Source organism: Neovison vison, chromosome 12, assembly GCF_020171115.1.
Source record: "Neovison vison isolate M4711 chromosome 12, ASM_NN_V1, whole genome shotgun sequence".
NCBI classification, from domain to species: Eukaryota; Metazoa; Chordata; class Mammalia; order Carnivora; family Mustelidae; genus Neogale; species Neogale vison.
In genome coordinates, this window is record NC_058102.1 from 72157557 (window position 1) to 72183803 (window position 26247).

The 26247-nt window shown below is 35.8% G+C and overlaps 1 protein-coding gene across 22 annotated transcripts in view; it reads left to right on the forward strand.

Annotated features, from left to right (window-relative positions):
- Positions 1–26247, forward strand: part of C2CD5 (C2 calcium dependent domain containing 5) — a 109098-nt gene that overhangs the window by 62058 nt on the left and 20793 nt on the right. For all 22 annotated transcript variants that reach the window (XM_044228439.1, XM_044228447.1, XM_044228444.1 and 19 more), the window contains 7 exons: positions 4787–4901; positions 8368–8463; positions 11065–11256; positions 15586–15772; positions 19539–19703; positions 23882–24022; positions 26166–26229. In XM_044228439.1, coding sequence (XP_044084374.1) covers positions 4787–4901; positions 8368–8463; positions 11065–11256; positions 15586–15772; positions 19539–19703; positions 23882–24022; positions 26166–26229 — 960 coding nt within the window. The remainder of the gene's footprint in view (positions 1–4786; positions 4902–8367; positions 8464–11064; positions 11257–15585; positions 15773–19538; positions 19704–23881; positions 24023–26165; positions 26230–26247) is intronic.

Genomic DNA, 26247 nt, shown 5'->3' on the forward strand with positions numbered 1-26247 from the left:
TAAGCGGCTTTTGGTTTTAAGAATTTTAATAAGGTTTTAAGAAGTAGGTATATGGAGTTCAGTGGGCATAAATATAGTCATGTATGATGTGTGAGCTTCTCTTTATACGTAATGCAACATATAACTGTAATAAAATAATCTTCTGTTTGTGTATAATGTAACTGCATATTGACTACTGTCAATTCCTTATTATCTGTAAAAAAGTCAGGTTTATAATTTCCTTAATTTATAAATTTTACTCTTTATATATATCTAATATAACTGGATATTAATTACACTATTATAAGGTGACATGTAAATTAATATATAACTTTATATATATAAAAAGGGAAATCTCACAGGTCAGGAGTGATTATATATCTGACTTATTTTATAAATAGTGAAGACTCCAGTTTGATCTAATATGGATTATATCCCAGCTACCATCCTAACATCCTAAATTACCACAAGTTGATGCCTGCTCTGAATTTGCACATCATTTCCTCTATGATGGAACTGTTGTTCCTAGGTTGGTACTGAATCCCCATCTGGTTTGAGATTGTATATACACTTAAATCTGAACTCTGTAATTGCTGTTTCATTAGGGGAAATTTATCTTCTTCAAAAAGTTGTTTTGTGTTGGAATAATATTTTAAGGTATTTAAGAATGTGGCTTTCTTAATGCTGTCCATTGACAAGATAGATTATCATTATTAAAAATGTTTATTTGAGCCCACCTAACATTTGATCTTGTTTAAAATCTCTTCTTGTTTATTTAAAAATTAGATTGAATAATTGTCCATTTCCTTTTTTTCTTTAAGTCAGATGTAAAGATTCTCAGTGGCAGAATTCTCTTCCAGAGTTATGTAAAAACAGAATTAAATTGAACACTTTAGATAGTCATTATTTCTTAGTTGCAAGTGTGAGATTGCCTAAAATCTCAAAGGGATTCAGTTTTATAAAGGCCTATTATGTTGAGTTGTTCACTTCTTTACTTTCTGAGATATAAACATTTATTTTCATTATAGGAATACTTACCAGTTTCACCTGCATTTCAGAAATAAGATAAAATGTTAAAAAGATGGCAAGATATCAAGCTATGGCCATGCTCTAGAGAAGTGACAGTAGTGAAATAAATTAATTGTGATGCCAACCAAGTGTGCAGACATTACCTCTAAATGAAGCATCACTGAAGTATTGACCTACAGCCCAGTTCATGACTACAAATAAAAGGATATAGTAAAAGATTGTGGGGCACCTGGCTGGCTCACTCAGTGGGGCATACGAGTCTTGGGATTGTGAGTTTGAGCCCTATTTTGGCTGTAGAGATTATTTAAAAATAAAATCTTAATTAAAAAAAAAGGATTTGTGATATTATCTATGAAGAGTTTTGACCCATAGTAGAAAAAAGTAATATAGTTTTAAATATAATTTATTTAATAAATAAATTTAAATTTCTTCTAAAATGAGGTCTTTTTAAAATTATAAATAATTCTATGGATTATTAGGAGGAGCATGGTATTTAAAGTGAAGATATTTTTTTCTTGACATCTGTGAATTGTTGATTAATTGCGACCTTCACATCTCAGCTGTATTTCCTTCAAGTGACTAAACTGTATCCAGTTTCATGAGTGGCATGTAAAATTGCCATAAATTTTTAAGCCAGACTCTTTGTTTTTGCCTTTATGTGAGTATAGTAGATCCTCAGTTTTGACTTTTGGAGAGTGATAAAACAATTCAAATTCAACTAGTGTGTTTCTCATAACAATACAGGTAATAGTTTTTAGGCTTTAAAAATTCTATTATAAGATTAAATATGGTGATATTTCTGAATCTTCAGTGATATAAGTTAGGCTGAATCATTACTATGTGAATATTCTCTGGCTCATCTCTGCCATAAATATATAGACTTTGAAGATAAATTTAATTTTTTAATATTAATTAAATTGACTATTCTTAATTTTATTTTAATTAAATAACCCCTAAATTTAATAGCCAACAAATTCATCCTTTGGCTTCTTGCTTACAGTTGTAGATAATTATTGTTAATTCAATTCCTAGTTTGTGATGAAGTGCTCCCTACTGTATGCTTGCCTTGCTTTCACCTAGAATCTAGGGCCATTACTTTCTGTAACCATTTCAGTGAGCTGCCATAGTTTTCAGTCTGTACTGTCACCTGATCCAAGCATGCGCCAAAATATCCACTGTTTCTGGCTCCTGTCTGCTGAATCTGCTTTGCAAAACCCTTTGTTCTCTGAGCTTTTGCTTAAGCCAAAAACAAAATTTAACAAATTCTTTGGAGTGTGGACATATGCCATTTGCTTCCTTAGCTCCCCTGTTATGTAACTCTTTAGCTTTTATTAAACTTGTAAATATTGTATTAAATACAACAATGGCATCCCCATGTGCAGTTGTGTGGCTCATGTGTCAAAATAAAGGCTGCTTGTGAACCTGCCAGAAGAATATGAATGCTCCACTTGTGCTGCATTCAGCTTTTTGTTTTGTTTATTATTATTTTTTTAAATCAGCCACTTACTCTTTCATAGTGTTTGGTTTAATTATCTGATTATTTTGTGTGTTATACCAAGGTAAGTTTGATGTAAATAAACTTTGTATTCTATGTGGTTATATGTATTTCATAGTAATTATTACCTACTTTCCCATTTAGACATGCTGGCCATTTCTAAATAAATATATCCTGAACTTAAAAAAGTAACTTCCTCCATTTTAAAAAAATTAATTTAAAAAATAATGTTATGGATTACTTTCTGTAAAATTCAATTTAAAACAGAAAGGCTACCATGTATTACTTGTGGCACAGATGTAGGCAAATCTAATGTGAGAAAATCTGCTTTTATAGAAACATAGTATACAGTTATTTGCTTTAGCAAATAATATTTTAAATTCCCAGAAAGGTTTAAAAAGTAAATAGCAGGTTCTACTAGTGTTTTAAAAAAAAGTTAAACTTTATTTTACACAGCTTTTCAGGGAAAATTGTTGTTTTCCAAACTGAGATACATTTCTATTATATCTATGATACTTACTTTTAGAGAATCATAAATAAGTTGATAGATTGAGCAACTGCTTGAGTAAATTTTTGTCTTATGTTAAAAATTCCCTTATTAAGAAAGGAAGACGTTAAATAGATACCCAAATTTTTCTGGGAACATGTATACCTAAAAAAGAGAATGGATTTGAGAGTGTATTTGTGCTGTTAATGTCTGTATTTCAGGGGGAATATGAAGAAATTCTTTAACATAATAATGTATGTGCTACCTAATTGCCTTACACATTTCTTACACAAAATAGGGCTACCTAATTGCCTTACACTTTTCTTAATTCATAATATTGATTGCTAATACCATATTGTAGTCTTTTCTATTTTTCTTCTTTCTTTATTTTATCTTGTCCTTGGATCTCTTCCTCAGTTTCCTGGAGTCTGGATTTCTTTTTTTTTTTTTTTTTTTTCTGAAAGAAAGTTTTAGTGTAGCTCTGTCTTGGATCCAAAACTTTAATACGAGAACTGGCTGGCATCATTTGTAGCTCTGGCTTTTATCTCATTTCTCTATTCTGCTGATCATCCTCCCTGTGGAGGAAACAAAATTACATCCTAGGAATGTCAGCTAAAACAAGCCTTTTAACCTTTCTTTATTTTGCTGTCATCAGTATTTTACTAGTGAGTATAATTCTACTTATTCTGCTTATTTAAAAAAACATTTTGAAAACTGATTATGTACTGAAATTCAAAAAAGAAAGCTTTTGGATTGTTCGATTTTCAGTTTTAATAGTGCCTTTTATATGGAAAATTTACAGCAGGAGGTTAGCATCCTATTTTGAGTTAGATTAAGTTTTTTCTATCCCAAATTGTTCCCAAATGGAATGGGCTCCAAAAAGAAATACATTAGGATATGCTCATTATAGACTGTTTCTCTTTTTAACATCTTTGCACATGAAATGTTACTATAATTTGCAGCTGCTCTTCACCAGTACTTTGCAGCTAAATGCAAGTGATTAGGAAGGATGTGTGCCAGATGCTCCATTTATAATGCTTTATTACAAGCAATATTGGACTCCTCTGTGGTAATAAAATGCAGTGCTGTGATTCTGAGGCATTTTCTTAATTACAGAACCATATATGAAGTTACAATGTACTAACTGAAATTTGTCCTTATATACATTAACCAAATTATTTGTAATAATCTTTAAATGTATTTGCTTTCTTTATTTTTAAATTGGCTAGTCCCTTCATTTCTTGTTACTTTGCTTTAGGACCCACAAGGATGGCTACATGGCTTTCTCTTTTTTAACACTGACAAACCTTTGCCTTGGAAAGAACCTAGAATATAGTGGGTTATAAAAAAAAAAATAGGTACCAGGAAATGAAATCAGAATTTAAATTAAATTTGTGGATATGACTCAAAATGTTCACTGAGCAAGGTGAGTGAGACACAGAATATCCTCTCAGTTTAGGATTAGAATCTGGAAACTCTGGGTCTACATTTTAAGTTGTAGGTAATAAAATACCTCTCTATAGTATAGATGTCCTCTGAAGTAATAAAGCAGTAGAACTAGCTGGTTTATTTTTTGTCAATCAAGTTTAAAATGTTAAACTGTTTTGGAAGTAACATTGAATTAAAATGTTAATAAGCCTTTTGAGAAATAACATTTTAAACATGTGAAGTTAGTTTTAAATTCTGTTATAGACCAGTATGTCTTTGCCTTCCAAAGTATGTTCATTTTAAACATTTCTTTATCATATAGACAATGTGCTATTGAGTAGTGAACTGATTTAAAATTTATTTTTCAGATGAACCAGAAACTCGAGATGCGTGGTGGGCAGAAATCAGACAAGAAATAAAATCACATGCTAAAGCATTAGGCTGTCATGCTGTAGTGGGCTACAGTGAATCAACTAGCATCTGGTAAATGATAACTTGATTTCCTAGATGCTGTAATTTACAGATTGCCATCTGGAAGGGTAAAAGTTTTATGCAAGTATAAAGAAAAGAATTGTGGCATGATCTAGGAGCACGGGCCTTGGGAGTACATCAGACTGAGGTCCGTGTGCCATGTTTGCCACTAAATTGCTGTAAAACTTTGGGAAAGTAACTATCCCTCTGAGCCTGAATTTATAGATTGAAATGGAGATAAAGAGACCACCTATTAATTAAGGTTATTGAAGAATTAAATGAGAATTGATACTGGCACACAGCAAGTATTAATTCTAGGCCGACTTTACTCCATTTTGTGGCCCTGCTGATTCCTTCCTCTGGAATATTGGGACCCTTGATCTATTGTAAATGAATTGCCATTTTTCTCTTAAGTTTGTCTGTAAACTCTTTCTGCCTTCTTTCACTAATCCTACCAACACATCATCCTTCTTGTCTCTGTCAAGTTAGGAAGGGACTTCCATACCCTTACTCTCAATTCCTTTTTCTCCTACCTTTCCTCTCAACAAACTCTGTTACTTTAAAGTCCTTGCCATTCCACAGTTCAGACTTTTCTGCCTCCAAAATATTCTTCTGCCTTTCTTAATTCTCTGCTGTCTCCACCAGTTGAACATGATTACCCTCCTTTCAACAGCTTGACCTTGTGCTTTCTCATTCACAAGTCCTCCTCTATCCCCACTTAACTTTCAACCACATTTTGGACTTCATTATTGCTCAAAACTGTTTACCTTTAAAAATTTGAAACTATAAAATTTCACTTTTGGATCACAGCTTGATATTTTCCATCCATCTCATTTGCCCATTTACATCTGGCTTATTTTGACTCTTACCTTGACCAAGACTTTGCCCAGTTCCTTACTCAGGTTCTGATTTAACTTTATGACTGCCATTGATGAGCCCTGTTTTTAGCCACTCAAAAAGTTATAACAGGGACTCCTGGGTGGCTCAGGTCATGATCCCAGGGTCCTGGGATCGAGCCCCACATTGGGCTCCCTACTCAGCGGGGAGTCTGCTTCTCCCTCTCCCTCTGCCTGCTGCTCTGCATACTTGTACTCTCTCTCTGTCAAATAGATAAATAAAATCTTTTTTTTTTTTTTTTATTTATTTATTTGAGAGAGAGAGTGTGAGAGAGAGAATGAGCGAGGAGAAGGTCAGAGAGCGAAGCAGACTCCCCATGGAGCTGGGAGCCTGATGTGGGACTCGATCCCGGGACTCCAGGATCACGCCCTGAGCCGAAGGCAGTCGTCCAACCAACTGCGCCACCCAGGCGTCCCTAGATAAATAAAATCTTAACAAAAAAAGTTTATAACAGATATCGTCTAGAAATTGTTTGACCTTCTGCTATCTTATTTTCCCACCTATTCTTGAATAATTCTTAACTGTCCGCTGTTACACCAGTAGTTCTCTTGTACCTATGGTGGTCTTTATTGTTAGGAGAAAAATGATTAGACTCCAGTAAATGTGGACATTACAGAGACATGCTGTTTCATCTTCTGAGGGCCCTTTCTTTTCTTCTGCTGACTATGTATGATGTTCTTGCACCTTCTTGTCCCCCGTGTAGCTGTTCTACTTGTGTTAAAATCATAATTTTTTATGCTTATCCTGCCTTACTTCCCAGTAGATAGTCTTGGCTCATTCATAGTTTTAGTATCATATGCTTTCAGTTCCTAGGGTTATAGTTTTTTGTTACTAGTTTTTTTTTTTTAATTTTTAAAAAGATTTTATTTATTTATTTGACAGAGAGAGATCACAAGCAGGCCGAGAGACAGCCAGAGGCTGGGGTGGGAGGAAGCAGGCTCCCCGCGGAGCAGGGAGCCCGATGTGGGACTCGATCCCAGGACCCTGGGATCATGACCTGAGCTGAAGGCAGAGGCTTAACCCACTGAGCCTCCCAGGTGCCCCCTAGGGTTATAATTTTAAAAGGTGTAGTGGTGGGTTTTTTTGTTTTGTTTTGTTTCGTTTTTTTAAGATTTTGTTTATTAGAGAGTGCAGGGGGAGGGGCAGAGGAAGAGAGAGACTCCTAAGCACAGAGCCTGACTCAGGGCTTAATCCCATGACCCAGAGATCATGATGTGAACTGAAACCAGGAGTGGGACACTTAACCAACTGAGCCACCCAGGAGCCCTTAAAAGATCGTTCTTGCCATCAGATTCATTTCTTCTGGAGGATTATGACAAGTATAACACATTTTATGATAGAGATGCTGTGGGATCCAGAGGGTTGGAGTTTAGAAGTAAGATCGGAAGAAAGTGTTAATGAAAAAAAAAAAGTGTTAATGAAGTAACTGAAACTTCAAACTAAATCTCAGGGAATGCGTGTGAATTATGTGAATGAAGAGAGGAGGCATGAGGGGGAGTGTTCCAGGGCAGAAGAATAGTATACAGAGAAGTCCAGAGGTGTAGATTCAGTGTGGCAGGGGTTAGGTCACAGATAGATCCAGGGATCTACAGAAAGGAGTCAATTTACCTAGATGTTTGAATTCACCTGATTCAAGCTTCTTTTTTCCCTCCGAACCTCAAAACAAGTCTTTGTGTTTAAATCCTATCTACAAATTTTTTTTCTGTTCTAATCCATCCGATTTACTATTACCGGATTAACTCTCTGAAATGTACTTCTGCTTTCATAGCTCCTTCTTACTTAATCCAGTACTCTCCGTGACTCCACATTATTCTTTGACATTTCCAGTGCCCACTTAAACATTTTAAGCCTGGCCTCTCTCTACTCAATTACCGATCAAGTGACCATTTCTTTCATGTCCTTTCAGGGTTCTGGTCCATTTATACTTTGTTTTCATCATTTTGTCCCTTGACTGCTACTTTTGTCATTTGCTTTAGGTGATCTCATTCAATAATTTTATTGATCATTTGAAATTAGGTAATATGTAATAAAGAAAGAATTCTTTAGAAAATAACTTTTTAATCATACATATAATGATGTAGTTTAAGCTCCATTTAGTGTATTTTGGATACTGTTTGTTTCAAATACCTTTTGTTATTAAGTTTAAAGTAAGGTATAGCAATAATGATATTGATCATTACATATTAAGCTTTTAAAGTAACTAATAAACTTCAGTGTCATTTAAAGAGTGCTTTAATGTAGTTTTATGGATTATTGCTGAATTCAGCAATATGATTTGTTACTACTTTTATTTTGAAACATTTCAGTATTTGTCCGTTTTACCATATTTAAAGGAATTTATTGTCATTCATATTATACTTTATCTTTTATACTTCTAAAGTAATAACTCTTGCCCTTTTCATTTTAATAATTATTTCTGTTTTTTATTCTAGGGTAGGAGATAATCCTATGATATGATTAATATTTAGTAGAGTCTAACTTGAATTTAAATTGTCACCCTTATAATCACTTTGATATTGAACACTTTCCAAAGCTAGGCTGCCTGGAGATAATAACTATTTAATATTTTTTTCTCTTATAGTGAAGAGGTCTGTATTTTATCTGCATCCGGCACGGCAGCTGTACTCAACCCTAGATTTCTGCAGGATGGCACCGTGGAGGGCTGTTTGGAACAGAGGTTGTCATGGCAGCCTGGCTTCTTTTCTATAAGGGCAAGGAAGGGAGAAGTTGACTTTTAACTTTAGAGCCAGGATAGTTCTGTATGAGGGTGGGTTTCAGCGGTACACTGTAGGGATCAGGACCAGCACACTTTACTGCTTTTTACCTAAAGAAGTACTGTTCTATACTACATGACACACCTTATTATAATTTTCCTAGTATCTTGATAAATTACATGTGTGACTATCAAAGAATTTCAAGTATATATTTTTTGTTTATTACAGTATAGAAATAATTTTTTATTTTTTCCTTTCCCTTAGTCTTACTCCTGAAACAGAAAAAGGTTGTAAAACAATTTGCATAAAGAAAATTTATAATTTATAAAACAAAACACTATTTTACCAAAATTATATATAAAAGCTCCTAGAAAGTGAAGTATAACTTTAATGTTTGTGAAAGAGAAAGTGAAAATGAAATTAAATGAGATTACTTTTTAGTTTATTTATTCATCCCTTAATCTGTAGACTTCCACAAATGTCAAAAATGCTTCCCATAAACAGATGAGATTATCAAATACACATAGAGAAAACTGTTTGGTGCCAGAGTATACCTGGATAATGTAAATTTTAATTACCCCTCACTCCACTGTTTGCATACTTGCTTTATTTTTAGTGTAAATTTGCCAGTCTCTGTATAACAAAAATATTCTACCTCAGGCAGGCAAACAGAAGACCTTGGTTGGTTTCTTCTTTAGCTTGTATTAAAAATGGATTTTGACTATAATATATTACTGAGTATTGAAAGTCATCATAAATAGGAAAATAGAGATGTGGAACATTGTGAAGTATATTAAAAATCAGAGTGTTCTGTTGAGAAAACTTGCCTGCTGGTGAGTTGTCCCAGTGATGCTCCATAGTTCTGACACATGTCAGTTGATTTTCATTCTTCAGTGGTTAGAAGTCCAATTGAACAAATGACCTTTCCCATGCAGCTTGATTATTTTGATATTCTGGCTTGGGTGGATACAGTGAATTCTCTTTTATGGCATTCTATTGCAACAGATACCATCCCAATCTGCAAAAGAGGAAAATGCCCTTCTTTCTTGCTATACAATTATTTCTGCTTACTAGAGAAAATTTGAAAAATATAGGAGAGTAGAAGGAAGAAAACATTCCCCATGATCTCAATATTCAGAGATAGTCCCTTTTCTAGATTTCATATTTCAAATGTTTTCCTAAATTTAAATACTTCTATTTTTATGCCTATAATATTAAATCACTTAAGTTCAACTTTCTGTGAGGTGTTTAGTTAAAAATTGCCCCAGTTTTCATCCTTTTATGTCTTTTTGTAACTCATGGGCTTTGGTTCAAACAACCTGACATTAGAATCTGAGGTCTGCTACTTAGTATTTAGTGTGACTGAATAAGTTATTTAGTATCTCCAGTTAGTTTTAGACCAAGAAGAACTAGTTTTTGTTACTGTTCGCTGCACATTATATTGGGTGTATTTAGCTATGCTTATTAGCCTTTCTGGGTAAGTATTATTATTCTAGTTTTAGAGATGAGGCTCTGAGAGGTTAAAAGATTTGTGTGTGGTCGCACAACTCCACTTAGAATCTGTTTGATTTCTCTATTACTTCTAATATACCAGAATGCCATCTCAACAATAAAAGAAGAATATCTGGGAGTGATTAGATTTAGAGGGTTATTGTGGATATTTAGTGAAATAATATGTACAAGGAACTTGCAAGAAGCCTGACTCATAATAGATACAGTACAATTTCCTTTCTCTTTAATTTGTCCACTTGCCAAGTTTCAACTTCTAACAGGTCGCTTTAGCTTGGAGTGAATTGAGAACCCATGTCTTTCCGGAGCCCTAGAAGGTGTGGCTTTGTGAAAGTCTGGAGTTCTCCATGAACTTCCTTTTGCTTTCATTTCTGTTGTTCCCCGAATTTCCTGAGATTTGATGAATGAAAAAAATACTTAATCATTCTAAAATGAATTCATAAACATTATTATAACAAACATTTTACAGTGATTGGGAAGGTTGTGTGTGGTCCTTTGTGGTTTATATATGATACATATGTTGCTTGTGAAACGGTTCTCAGAAATCTTAAAGCAGTCACTAGAAATTGGAAATGTAAGATTATGCCTATTTTTGAATAGGTTTTTTTTTTAATCATAGTTTTTTTTTTTTCCCCAAATTGTTAGATTGGTTAAAGAGGTTTTTCTTTTTTGGGAATTCGTGTGTGTGTGTGTGTGTGTGTGTGTGTGATTCTATTTGAGTTATATTGGTATTTAACCATGTTTTTTTATGTTGTATCACAAAGAGCAACCTTTGGGATAATAGTGGTTTTTGTCAGGTGGGACATCCTCAAACGTATGAATTGATGCAAATCAGTGGCTACTTATGTAAGTCTTTTCTCTCATATGAAAGAGTATGGTTCTGATTTCATGGTCATTTTTAATTCTAGTAGTCATAGTGGTACTCTCATAACCTATGGTGGTAGAAGTTGCAGTGTAGTGTGTATATAAGTACTGTATATGAAAAATATGTTTTTGAAAAAAATGCACAGAATTTTAAAGATGTCTTCATTTGTTTTCTTTGTGTATTCATACAGGCTAGAAGAAAATTTGCCTGCTGGCTGTGGATTTTGCCACATACCATATGATGAACTAAATATGCCATTCCCAGCTCATCTCACATACTGCTATAACTGCAGGAAACAAAAAGTTCCTGATGTTCTCTTTACAACTATAGACCTCCCAATAGATGCAACCGTTATTGGAAAAGGTTGTCTTATTCAAGCAAGGTATATTTACGCAAACACTACTTAGGGTCCTTGAAAGAGTTATGGAGTATGAAGTCAAATAGACATGTTTCAAATGTCAGCTATACTCCTTCCAACCTGTGTGATCCTGGGCAGGCTGGGCACTGTTATCCAAATCTTGTGTTTAAGCACATACAAAATTGGGAGGAAGAATACGCTCTTTATAAAACTCAAAAAAGTTCATATACAAAAGCAGTTTTAAACACTTAAATTCTGTACAGACGTTTATTATTATGAAGATTACTAATTAACCTGTTGTGGGCTAGTAATGTGTCTCTATTTAGGGACATTATGTAATACATTTTAGAAATTAATTTTTTTTCTTTTAAAGAACAATGCCATCTAGTGTTTCTTTTATTAATTCATTTAGCTGTTGACAGTTCCTTTTAAAATGTCCTGGAGTAGGACATGATAAATTGTGGTTGTCATGCAGGAAGTAGCTGTTACTGTCTAGGTCACTAACTACTGCTAGGTTGCCAAATCCATTGAGCAGTTCTGTCTTCCTCTTACTTGACATCTCAGCAGTATCACACAGTTGATCATTTTCTCCTTCATACTTCTTGACTTCATAGTGCCTCCTGCCATAGCCTGCCCCAGGTTTTTCCTACCTTTATGCATAATCCTTAGTCTCCTTGTTGATTCCTCCTCCTTTTATTGATCCTAGAAAGGCCATGGGTCTGGACCCTCTTCTCAAAGCTCTCTCGCCAGTTGAACTCATCAACTCCTATAAGCCTGTGTGCTTTTTGTATGTTTGCGACTCTCACATTTACAACTCTAGTCTAGAACTTTCTTCTGAGCTTCAGACTCATATACTTAAATACCCAACTTTGAAGTCTTGTAGGTGTCATTTACTTTTTGAACCACTGATTTTTCTCCACTTCTTTCATATTAGCCTTCTTTATTTTATTTTATATTGTTTTATTTTATTTTATTTTGTTATTTATTTTTAAAAGATTTTGTTTACTTATTTATTTATTATTTATTTATCAGAGAGAGAGAGAATACAAGCTGGGGGAGCAGCAGGCAGAGGGAGAAGCAGGGTCCCCTCTGAGCAAGGAGCCTGATATGGGACTCGATCCCAGGACGCTGGGATCATGACCCGAGTCAAAGGCAGACTCTTTTTTTTTTAAAGATTTTATTTATTTATTTTACAGATGGAGATTACAAGCAGGCAGAGGCAGGCAGAGAGAGAGGAGGAAGCAGGCTCCCTGCTGAGCAGAGAGCCCGATGTGGGGCTCGATCCCCGGACTCTGAGATCATGACCTGAGCCGAAGGCAGCGGCTTAACCCACTGAGCCACCCAGGCGCCCTCAAAGGCAGACTCTTAACTGACTGAACCACTCAGGCGCCCCTAGCCTTCTTTATTTTAACTAATGATCCCCTTGCTGTGTCTAATTCTTCATGCCAAATGTGGTATTCTTTGACACTGTCCTCCTGACTAACCTCTCTGCATCAGTTATTTTACAAAGTCATGTTGAGTTTTCTTTTCTTTTTTAAGATTTTATTTGTTTATTTGACAGACAGAGATCACAAGTAGGCAGAGAGACAGGCAGAGAGGGGGGGAAGCAGGCTCCGCGGTGAGCAGAAAGCCTGATGCAGGGCTTGATCCAGGACTCTGGGATCATGAACTGAGCTGAAGGCAGAGGCTTTAACCCACTGAGCCACCCAGGCACCCCAAGTTTTATTTTCAAATGTATTTCTGATCTATTTACATTTGCTTTCATTTCCTCTTACATCTTGGACCTTCTATTTGGATTGTTTTTCTTTTGCTAATACCCTTTAGTATTTATTTTGGTGGGTCTGCTGCTGGTGAACTGTCTATTTTGCTTGTCTGAAAATATTTACTTACCTTGAAAAGGTTTTGGGCTGCCATTTATTTTCTTGCAGCACATTGAAGATACTTTTCCATTGCCTTCTGGTTTTCATTACTACTATTGAGAAATAACCTATTAGATTAACTTTTACTATTTGTCCCCCTCCCCTACAACCAGGCTATGTGTGAGTTATTCTGTTTGTCTTTGGTTTTCTGCAGTTTCCTTGTGAAATGTTAGGTATGGATTTCTTTTATCTTAATTGCTTTATATTGGGATTCTTGAATCTGTAGATTCTTTCATGTGCTTCAGACAGTTTTTAGATATTAGTTCTCCTATGTTTCATCTCATTCTTCTTGATACTGAAATTAAAAATGTTAGACTTTCTCGCTACCTCCTTTGTGTTATTCTCTTGTCTGTATTTTCTGTCATTTTGTCTATGACATATTTTGGATACTTTCTTATCTATATTAAATTCTCTCATCAGCTGTCTCTAATATTTCAGTAAGCCCAATAATTGGGGTTTTAAATTTTTGATAATCTTTTTTTATTCTGTAAGTTTCATTTTGTTCTTTTTCAAATCTTTTATTATATGTTATAACCTGTGACTGACTCTTTAATGGATAGTTTTAATATCTGAAAAATTTTTTATTGTTATTTCTTTTCATTATCATTCATTGTGTTTTGTTTCCTTAGACTGTGATAGGCTCACAGAAAGTTGCAAAAGTGGTACAAAGAATCCCGCGTAGTCTTCACCCAGCTTCCTTCATTGGTGGCATTTTATACAGCTATAGTAGAATATCAACTAGCAAATTAACTTTATTAATTGTTAACAATTAATTAACATTGTTAACTGTTAACCATACTACAGACCTTACTCAGTTTTTACACTTTTTAAAATTTGCATTCATTTGTGTATTTGTGTGTATATGTATAATTCTATGCAACTTTATCCTACAAGTAGATTTGTGTAACCACCACCATAGTTAAGACACAGAACTGTGTTCCCTTACCACAAAAGAACCTCTTTGTGGTGTCTCCTTATGTTTATACTTTCCACTAACCCCTTGCCCTCATCCTGTGATGCTTTTCAGAAGATTCTTAGAAATACACAATTTATCCATGTTTTGTTTGTTTTAGGTAGGAGGGAGTTAATGTCCACCAGCAGTTTTCAGAGTGTCATCCCTAGATTAATAGGATCACCATCCTTGAGAAAACTTATAGAAATGCCGATTCTCAGGCTCTACTCCAGACCTATCGAATGAGAAACTCTGGGGATGGGTCCTAGTGATTGTGATTGAGAAGGTCAGAGGGAGAAGCAGACTCCCCATGGAGCTGGGAGCCTGATGTGGGACTCGATCCCGGGACTCCAGGATCACGCCCTGAGCCAGAGGCAGTCGTTTAACCAACTGCGCCACCCAGGCGTCCCCCTAGTGATTGTTTTTTAATGAACTCTCAAGCTGAAGATTGGTAACTACTAACATTGATACCCTTTGTTAGTTTGGGGATCTTTCCTTCATCTTTACTGCTACCTTTTTAGTCTAAGCTGTCAATGTCACCTAAATTGCTTTTTGTTACCATTTCCTCATCAGTTCTGTCATCCTTATTCCATGTTCTGTGTAGGAATATAAGTGATATCTTAAAACATAAATTGGATCATGTTACTACTTAAAAACCTACCTGAATTTCTCATTGCTGGTAGAATAAATCAGATTGCTTAGCATGACCTGTAAGCCCCTAACATGATCATGTCCCCATTTAACTGCACCCCCATCCATGCTGCTCTCACCCTTACTCACTTCACTTTAGCACAGTAGTTTCCTTTTGGTTCTGCTAATACATCCGCCCCCTTCCGTAATTGTGTTTCTCTAGCTTTCTGGTTCCATCTTGTTTTTAAGATCCCAAGTCAGGTATCCTCTCTCTTGTGAGGCCTTCTCTCTAGTTATTCCAATTCACGTCACCTGGTTCATTTTCTTCAGACACCTGAGTCTTCAACATAATCCAACCTTACCTTGTTTCTTTGTTTATTCCCATCCCCCTCCACTGGAATATAACCATGAGAACAGGGGCTCCGTGTTTTGTTTGTTGATTAGTGCTCACTGTCTAGAACAGGGCCTAGCACATGGTAGATGCTCAGGAAAGTTTTGTGTTCTTTGAATGAGTAAATTAACTTTTTTCCTTTGCTGTCCATTCATCATATGACCACATGGAGTTATGAAACCTAAGATTTTAAATTATATTCTCTAGTGATTCTGACTGGTAATTTTTTCATTTCTAGAGATTTTTGAGATTTTTCTTTTTCATTTATTAAGATAGGACTTTTAGTGAAAGAATACACAATGAAAAAACTGACAGAAAAGATTATTGATATAACTTAATAAGCCCATTTGAAACAAGTAAATGTTTTAATTAAGTACACTTATAGAAAGTTTTAAAAATTGGACATTTCTTGAGATAGTACCAGGAATACTGTCTAGTGACTGAATTATTTTCCTTAACAGGTTATGTCGCTTGAAAAAGAAAGCACAGGCAGAAGCAAATGCCACAGCTATCAGTAATCTGTTGCCGTTTATGGAATATGAAGTGCATACTCAGCTAATGAATAAACTAAAACTCAAAGGAATGAATGCTTTATTTGGACTGAGAATTCAGATCACAGTGGGTGAAAATATGTTGATGGGCTTAGCGGTAAGTTTAGATGTTTTGGTTTTGTTTTGTGATTCCTGTAGTTGTAATAGATTCTGTTTCATGTGATTCAAAGAGTCTTTTAAAAGGACTTATTTAAAGAAACTGGCATTAAGATCTTTAAGGGTTGGGACATTATAGGAAGTAAAAAATAGGGTGATAGGCTTTTAAACATTTTATTTTTATAATTATGAATTATTTAAAATTCAATTAATGAAATTATATAGAATTTATTTATATTTATATTATTATATTTTTATATTCTGACAATCTCAATAGTGAGATTTCTAAAAATTATCACGTGTAGCTTGTTTAGTAAGTGGGTCATCATTTTTCTGGACGTGATTATTTTTTATGCATTGCTAAGACAAGATTTCTCCTCAGCGCAGTTGACATTCGGGACTGGAACCCTCTTCATTGTAGGAGGCTGTTGTGGTCACTGTAGAATGTTTAGCAGGCACCCTGGCCTCCGCCCACTAAATGCTCATGGCTTCCCTTCAGTGTGATGGACAAAAATGTTTCCACACATTACCAGATGTCCCTGCAGGGGCACAGTCACTCCTGAGGGGGAGGACCACTATGCTAAAATAATCTTTAGTTGTATGAAGAAATAAAGCAATACATATGAAACAGCCTATGGCTGGATATGGAATTAAGTTTCATCGTAAATGTGCTCCTGTGGTCAACAGTGGAATGTGCAGTGAAGTATGTGTTTCTTTTTCTTTTTCTTTTTTTAAAGTATGTTTTTCTTAAGTGTTGATATATTGCGAGGCAGTAGAGGGGTGCTGGGTGTTTCAGTGGGTTGAGCGTCTGACTCTTCGTCCCAGCTCAGGTCCTGATCTCAGGGTCATGAGTCTGAGCCTGCACTGGGCTGGGAACCTACTTTAAAAAAATAGAAAAAGAAACATTGTGAGGGAGTGGGAAGGTCTTTATCTCAGCTTTATGTTCACCTTGTCTTATTAGAAAAGAAGTTCTGACTAGAAAGTCATCATAGGGGAGAGTGAGAGTTGTCTTTTTTTTTTTTTTTTAAAGATTTTATTTATTTATTTGACAGAGAGAAATCACAAGTAGACGGAGAGGCAGGCAGAGAGAGACAGAGGGAAGCAGGCTCCCCGCTGAGCAGAGAGCCTGATGCGGGACTCGATCCCAGGACCCTGAGACCATGACCTGAGCCGAAGGCAGCGGCTTAACCCACTGAGCCACCCAGGCACCCGCGAGAGTTGTCTTTATAAGTTGTTTGAGACCCAGAGAACTAGGTGCCTGCATAATATATACTGACCAGGTAGAAACTGATTAACAGTATTTATGGAAATCCTCTCCTATTTTAGACACTTGGCTAGCTAGAATCTTTATCTGTGACACTGGCACTTTCCAAATTGGAATTCTCTGCCATCTTTCTGAGATGCATAGAAATTTAATATAAAGAAATTTATAGAACTAGAATTTTTTTTCTCAGTATGCATTTGTAGATTAAATGCTAAACTATTTCCTGTTCATGCATTTACAAATATGTAAATTGCTGTATGTAGGGGATAATTGTGTGATAATGATAAACTAATCAGGTAATCATGATTTCTATAGCAAGAGAAATTTGCAATGATTAATGAAAGTAATCTGATTTATATTAAAATATTTGATATCTAGATTAACTTGTGAAGAAAGTGTTCATTATAATTCATTCATCTAAAAACTTTCATGCTTAGCAATTATTATACATGTATAATTTGGCTGAATACAAAACTGTCATTATTGGTGGGTGTTTGTGAAACCAAGACTTGATTCAGATCCAAAGATTTAAAAAGCATTGTGCCAGCTGTATCAAATACTTCTGGTGGTTGAGCCCCAGAAAACTAGTTTGTGTAATTTTTCAGCGTCTGCCTAAAATACTGCCTTTTCTGATTCTTGCTAGTCTTTTCCTTCTTGACCACTACTGACACTCATTATAATTGTTTGAGATTTTGGTCTTTGTGCTGTGGTTTACTTTGTGCACTTAAGTCTCAAGGCCCCAGGAGTAGCTTCCGTGATAATTGATCTCTGATGAATGTCTACTGCATGTCTGGCTCTGTGCTACTCCAAAAGGAATGCAAGGTTACTTTACTAGAGGGGAAAATGGATGCTGTGATAGATTGAGACTTGTCCAAAGTGGTATGATTACATATACTGGAACTGAATTTCAAACCTAGGCCTGTCTTATTCCAGAGTCTGTGTTCTCAAGCTTTCTGGGCTGTTGCCTTGTTAGTGAGCACAGTTAGAATGTGTTAGAAGTGGTGTGCTAAAGTTTCATATGGCAGGAGGGTTCTGAGCTTGAGTATTAGAGACTGGGTCATAGACACAGTCATGGGCACTAACAAACCAGGAGAGAGAGCTTCTGAGGATCGGCTTCATCTACTGCACAGACATCATCATAGAGTATCATACCCTTTTTAGGATGAACTTTCACAAAATTGGCATTTGATTAGAAAGAATAATAATAACCCACACAGGAGTGTCTGACTCTTGATTTCAGCTCAGATCATGATTTCAGGGTCAGGAGATTGAGCCCTGCATTGGCTCAACAGGGCATGGAGCCTGCTGAAGAGTCTCTCTCTCCTTCTCTGCTCCTCTCCCCCACCCACCCCCCAACTCACTTGCATACACTTTCTTTAAAAAAAAAAAATATTACACAGTTCAGAATACACAGTGTCCAGAGTTAAAAGAAATGTCTTTTCTTGTCTGCATTCTACTCCTTTGATGTTAACAATTTGATATTTATACTTGTATATATATATATATATAATATATATATTATATAACATATATATATATATTTGTTGCTTTGCTTATGTAAGTATGTTTAAATGTAAATACACATAAGGGTGTGTGTGTGTGTGTGTGTGTGTGTGTGTGAAAATACTGTGTTTCATATTCCCTTTAATAGTTTTCTAATATTGCTGGCATGTGGTACCATTACAGAGTCAGAGATTAATAGTAATTTAATTAAATATTTAAAATAAATCTATATTAAGTAGTTTCCTTTCTTGGTAATTATGAAGTGGGGTGGTGTCATGAAAAGTTCTCGGGCTTTAGATTTTTTTTTAAACTTGAGATAGAAAGAGCCCACAAGCAAGAGGGAGGGGGAGAAAGAGAGGGAGAAGCAGGCTCCCTGCTGAGTACGGAGCCTGAGGTGGGGCTTCTTCCCAGAAGCCCAGGATTGTGACCTGGGCTGAAGGCAGATACTTAATCAACTGAGCCACCCAGGTGTCCCAGGTTCTTGGATTTTAGAAAGAGCAACATATTCAAATCTCTTCTCGACGTTTATTGACAGTATGATCTTGAGTAAGTTTCCTGTCCTTTTTGAAGTTCAGTTTCTTCACTGGCTTTGCAAAAGTTTCCCTTTTACTTTGTCACTTTAAAGGGAAATTATTTAATCAATCATGAAACATTTACTTTTCAACAACTTTTAAACTTTTTTTTTCTACACTATTTTTCAATGCAGTTTATTTTTTACAATCATAAGGTAAAAATTGAAAAGTGCTGTTGGGCATGCAGTGAAAAGCAAATCCTTCTTTCATTGCTGTCCCACCTGCCTACCCAGGATTCTCGCCGGAAGCAACCAATGCCTGTTACCAGTTACGTGTTTCTGCACTCTTCCAATGTAGGTCCAGTACATGCACTGTTGCTAATTATATTTTTCCTCTAAGGCAAAGACCTCTTTCATAAATGTGAAAACTTAAGGACTATTATTATTTAGATAGTTTTTTCTGATTATTTCCCCCATTGTTTTTACAAGTCGGCCACAGGTGTATATTTAGCAGCTTTACCAACGCCTGGTGGCATTCAGATTGCTGGGAAGACTCCTAATGATGGCTCCTATGAACAGCATATATCGCATATGCAAAAGAAGATAAATGACACAATTGCCAAGAATAAAGAATTATATGAAATCAATCCTCCGGTAAGTGAAATAAATCCACATTGTGACCATGTAAGTTATTGTTTAGGGGTTAGCTTATTTTAGCGTTATTTTATTTTGGACATAAAATATTTTTTTTCGCTGTCCTCATTACTCATTCTTTTCACTTCCCTTTACATTCATGCTCAAATGTCTCCTTTTAGGGAGCTGACTCTGACTGCCTTATTTGAAAATTGTTTTCTTCCATCAATTTTTGATAACCCCCATCCCCCTTTTTGTGTTTGTTTTTTATTTCTCTTTTCTGTGTTTGTGTGTGTAAACCCAAAGAAATATGTTTTTTCTCTTTGTCATTGCTTGTTATTCCTAGTAGAATGAAACTCCCTTGGGGGACTGTATTTCTGAGGCCTGGAACAGTTCTTTCTAGTAGTATCCTCTTGATGAAATAAATGGTTTGAATGTTCATTTTTAGTTAAAAGAAAGATTTCTTATTTATATGCTTAAAATGGGAAAGAATACACCATTTTTCAGTTTTAGCTTCTTTCTCAGGATTTTCCTACCTTCCACTTTCATAGGCAGTCTTTGATACTAAGTTTGTAGGAGGTGTCACAGTGTCTCTTACTCTGAGGGCGTCTCATAGCCAGAGTCTGAATTGAAGGAAAGAAGTGTTGGAGTTAGAAGGAATCTATTTGTTTTCTTACGAGTGTCCAATCATGAAATACTTCAGTAAAAAGAAAGTGTTTGGATAACATTATTATGGTGATTATTTGATTTTATACACACTATTGAATTTTGGTTGATTATCTGGGACAGTGCATCTGCATTCTAACTTCAGACTTGCAGCTTTCTCACAGAGTTCAGCTGAGAGGAATTTCAAAGATACGACAATGCTACACTGTTAAGGGTGATAGATAGCGGTCACATGTGACTGTAGAGCACTTGGTATGTTTCTGGTCTGAACTGAGGGGTGCTATCAGCATAAAATACACACTGGGTTTTGAAGACTTAATAGAAAAAGAATATAAGTTATCTCAAGTATCTTTTTATATTAATTACATGTTGAAAGTGTAATCTTTTGGATATAGTGAATTAAGTATTTTATTAAAATTGACTTTGTTGGGGCGCCTGGGTGGCTCAGTGGGTTAAGCCGCTGCCTTCGGCTCAGGTCATGATCCCAGGGTCCTGGGATCGAGCCCCGCATCGGGCTCTCTGCTCAGCCGGGAGCCTGCTTCCTTCTCGCTCTCTCTGCCTGCTTGTGATCTCTCTCTGCCAAATAAATAAATAAAATCTTTAAAAAAAAAAAAATTGACTTTGTTTCTTTTTGATTTTATTACCAAGAGGTGTGCTTTGTGTTTCTGTTGAACAGCGCTGATACAGAGCTTCTTTAAATTCACTAAGGAAGTTGGTGTGTCAATATATTGTCGCTCTCACCATCAAGAACGACCCGGGGGCACACAGGGTGGCAAGCTTCTTTATTGCGCTCTCCTGCGCCGCGATCTGGGGGCAGCCCTGTCCCTGGGACGCCCCGCTGGAAGCAGCCCCGTCCGGGGCCCCGGGGGTCTCCGCCAGGCGCACCACGCCGCAGCGCCGGGAACCCGTGCTGGTCCACCGCTCCCGGGGCCCCGCAGCTCCTCCCCTACATGGAAGTTCATGCACATATATACGGTTTGTAATAGCCAATGAGCAGCCCTATCATGCAGCGCGCGCATGATCATTCCCTTCCACCACCTAAGGGTCCCGCAGTGTTCATTCACATCTTACATAAGCTGTCAGCCAATCACATCTTGTTCCTCAAAAGCGCATGCGCCATTTTGCTCTTAATCTGCCAGCGTGGCTCCCCACAATATATTATATGTTTAAACAGCCATTGTAAAAGTTTTCCACACAACACTACTGACTGCTTGTTGGCAGTACATTATTTTTCTTTTATAATTATGTTTTGATATTTGACAAATAGTGTTTCTGCCTCTTGGGGAGAATGATTTGTAAAGCTTTATGTTAGGGCTTCATGAAAGAACCTGAACTCTTACTTACCAGTGTTCATCAACTATGTACTTACCATGCTGACCTCCCACAGGAAGAATTGACCCCCTCCTCCATTACATTCCTAGTGTTTCTGTATGTGCTTCTGTCATAGGGCCTGTTCCATATTACTGCACTTAGCTTTTACATGGCTGTCTGGCTCTAAGAGCCTTTTAAAGTCCGACATATTTAGAGAACGTGAATTAAAATATTTCATCTAGTCAATAAATATTTATTGAGCTTTTGTATTAGCAGTGCATTTTAGAGGGGGGAATAAATCTGTCACGATTCTTAAAATTTCAGCATATCTAGATTTAATGTATTGAATACGACTGTATTTCCACAAAAAGACTAGCTTATGAATTTTCTAATATGTCTCTCCTTATTTCAGCATAAAATCTTAGAATTTGTTTGACAAAGTCAGTGTAGTAGGTCACTAGTCATATTACAATTTCGTCTTTTCTTCTTCTGAGAGAATGTATGCCCACCCTGAAAATGTGGATCAGTGTGTTTCTTGTCTTAGGAAGGTAGCTCCAGCTGAAGTGAATGTCCTTGTTTGATTTTTTTTTTTTCTCAGCACTGAAAAATCTTTCAAATGCAGAGATGTAGTACCACTTAACTGGAGATAATTCAGGCAAACAAAGGTATCAAAAGGTGCAAAACTTCCAGAATAACAAACAGGACCAGTGGTGAAATTTCATTATGAATCTGAGATATATTAAATCCTGGATAGTTGCTTTCATGAGGTCAATAATATAATGACAGAAGCATAACCAAATCTTAAACTATTAAAAATTATAAAAAGAAAGGTGTTATCTAGTGGGAAGAACATTGCACTGGGTAGGTTTATCACTTAAAGTAGTTTTCCACTTTTTAGTATATGTGCTGCCGAAGCGAGCACTTAAAGTAGTTTTCAAGCCCAGGCAAACTGCTTTACCTCTGAAGTAAAGCTCTTTCTCATCTTATAGTCGTTATAATAGGCACCCTGTCAGAATTATACAGGGCAAGTTAATTTGGAGTACAAATAAGAGAAATGAGTGTAGAATTGCTTTATAAATCACTATTATGAAATTGTGATAGTCTTTTTTTTTTTTTTTAATACTTTATTTATTTGACAGAGATCACAAGTAGGCAGAGGGTCAGGCAGAGAGAGTGAAGAGGAAGCAGGCTCCCTGCTAAGTAGAGAGCCATGCGGGGCTCAATCCCAGGACCCTAGGATCATGACCAGAGCCGAAGGCAGAGGCTTTAACCTACTGAGCCACCTAGGTGCCCTAAAATTGTGGTAGTCTTACGTAAGGTATGCACTAGTGATGAACATTTAAAGCTTCATTTTGAAAAGAAATTCTTATACTCTTTTTTTTTTTAAACGTAGCTTTGTTATGCTAACAATAGGCTATGTTTTTTGCATTTGTGCTCCCATATTCACATTCTGATAGTCCTTGTAGCCAACAGATATTTAGAATCTCTGGTTGGCTCTGATCTTTGATTGTGTAGTAGTAGGTAAAAACTTGCAGACCCATATGGGGTCACACCATACACTGACCTCAAAAAGATCATTGTTGTAGCTACCAAAGTTTATTTACCTTAATTAGTTCTACAGCAAATACCTGCATAATATATGTATTATGTATACATGCACACATTTATCATAGTCCTCATTTTATTATGTGGAGCTTTGAAAAATTACCACTGGATAAGAAAAGATAAAAAAGGTGAGAATCCTTTTCGGAGACTACATTTTTAATTTTTTCTGGGCTTTTCGGTCTTTTAAATGCTGAGTAGAAAATACCTTTTGAGTTGAAAGGACTCGTTGTGGTGTCCTCTCTGTACACTAGATGTCAGTATTGCCTTGCTAGTTGGCAGTCCTATATGTTTATGGATAGGTGTAGCCAGGCTGTTATTATTGATAAAAGGAAATATCCGTGTACTCTATAAAAGGCTAATTAGTTATGAAAGTTAAAATTAAATATAGGCTGTGAATATATTTTATAGACTTTTTCTCTACAGATATTTATTAATATAAAAATTTAAAATCAAACTGAAGTGTAGAAGTATGAAATCATGTTATATATCTGAAACTAATATAATGTTATATGTCCATTATACTTGAGTAAAAAGAAAAGAAGTCTACAGTTTACAAAATAATGCCAAAACTGAAAAAGACTATCTCATATGACATAAAGCAAATGTATTTCTTTTAGGATCTATCTGAAGAGATTATAGGATCACCCATCCCAGAACCTAGACAGCGCTCAAGACTTTTAAGATCTCAGTCAGAAAGCTCTGATGAAGTTACAGAATTGGACCTTTCACATGGGAAAAAAGATGCTTTTGTGTTGGAGGTATTACTGCTTTAGACTAATTTCTCAAAGTTTTTGGAAGATAAGATGTATATTGTTACAATCAGATCCTAAATTGATGTGATGTGATTTTGTATTATTGCAACTGCTGTAAATATACAAAAAGTTTATTATAGAAATTATAGCAAATTTGAAAATATTAGAATTTGGTAATATATTTTTTGATCAAGCCCAGGTACAATAATGCAGGTGGTTTTGGAAAAATTAATGTATGGGTTGAAATAAAATTAAGATAATGCCTAAACTAAAAAAATAATGCTTAATTCTTAGAGCTATTTTTGTAAACTTGAATGAATTTAAATTAAAGTGCTGTTTTTTGACTTACTATCTACTTGCTTCAGTGTTATAACATGTTAGTATAATTGTATCCTTTCACTTGTGTATAATAGCACTACGAATTCTGAGTATAGTGTTTTCTTACTGAATTCAGAAGGTATGGTTGAGCTTCCATTATAAAAATACACTCAGACCTTTCCTGGAGAATAAATGTGGCATGGAAGATCTATGGAACAAGTCTGCTTCCTTTGCCCTGCCCTATAAACAGTTAGCTCCAATGGAGATAAATGATCTTCCTTTGGTATTAAGGAAAGGAAAACAAATGGGGATACTCAGAAATGTTCTGGTAAGGTTCCAGTTGAGAGAAAAACATCAGATGCCTTTACTTTAGTAAAGCAGGAAGCTCATGGTAGAATTTTTTGGGGATGGGGTTAGACATTTGAAGAATCTAGAACAGTGCCTATGAACGTGATCAGGATGTCAGCCATGGGAGATGCAGAAGACTGAACTGAGGTGAGAGTGTTGACTTGTAGAAAACTCAGACTATATGGATGTTTGCCTGTTTCTCATATTTTTCTACAGTCTGAGAATGAACAAAAAATGGAGGTTGGTAAAAGAAAATGTCAGACTGAGGAGGTAAAAGGTGCTAGGGTACTTTTTGGGGTAGTGCTACTCAAAGTGTGCTGTGACTGCCTATATAGCATCAGCACCATCTGGAATCTTGTAAGAAATGCAAATTCTGGAGCCCGTACCTCAGACCTAGTAAATGAAAATTAACTAAATCAAAATTTCAAGGTAGGCCCCAGGAATCTGTTTAACATTCTAGAGCATTATTGATCTTTATGGTCCTAGATCCTGGCTAAGTAGAGAGTGAAAGTGCTTCAGATCTGGGTAGAAGGCTGAGAGCAAGGTGCAGATTCAGTACGAGAGGGAACAGACCGGACATTGTAGTTGGAACTGGGTGTGGAATGTTTTTGGGAATAGTGGGTTGAGAGGTATGGCCATGACTGTGGATAGCTACGGTAAAGTTAAAAATGGTTCTTCAAGTCTCAACGGTAATGTGAAGGGACACTTGAAGTGTGTGAGAGTCAGTCAGATTCCTGCTGTATAGATGACATTAATGTCAGCATATGTCTAGTTGGATGGTTTCACTATTTATTATTCATAATGGAATATTTTGAATTGTGAATAAGAAAAATAGGATTTGGATTTATTTTTCTTAGCTATGCCTTTAATTATCCCTATGTAATTCAGTTTTAAAGCAGTTTTGTATGTAAGTCAAAAGATTTTTTTTAAATGGCCTTTATTAACTTATACAAGTAGAGATAATTGTTTATATCTGTTTATAAGCCTTTTGAAACGTATACTCATAAAGGCTTGAGAAAAGGCTCTCTCTCTTTTTTTTAACTGAATATACTTTATAATGTGAAATGTTTACTTAGAAGTATTTATAATTAGTAATGTGGAGAAATTTACAGATATTAGAACTTTTTTCTTTTTTAAGATTCTATTTATTTATTTGAGAGAGAGAAAGAGAGAGAGAGCATGAGAGAGCAGAAGGTCAGAGACTCAGACTCCCTGTGGAGCTGGGTGCCCTATGTGGGACTCTATCCTGGTACTCCAGGATCATGACCTGAGGCGAAGGCAATTGCTTAACCAGCTGAGCCACCCAGGCACCCAGAACTTTTTTTTTTCAAGTTTTGTATTTTAATTTAGGGGAAAATGGCTCCGCTTTTTCTTGACTCTTATGTTTTCTATTTAGTAAATAATAAAAACAATGCTTTTTTAAAAATTTGAAGTTATTATACATTTAGTTCTTACACAATAGTTCTAACCCTTTTATTTTCAGATTGATGACACAGATGCTATGGAAGATGTACATTCTCTGCTTACTGATGTTCCTCCTCCTTCAGGTGAACAGAAAAAACATA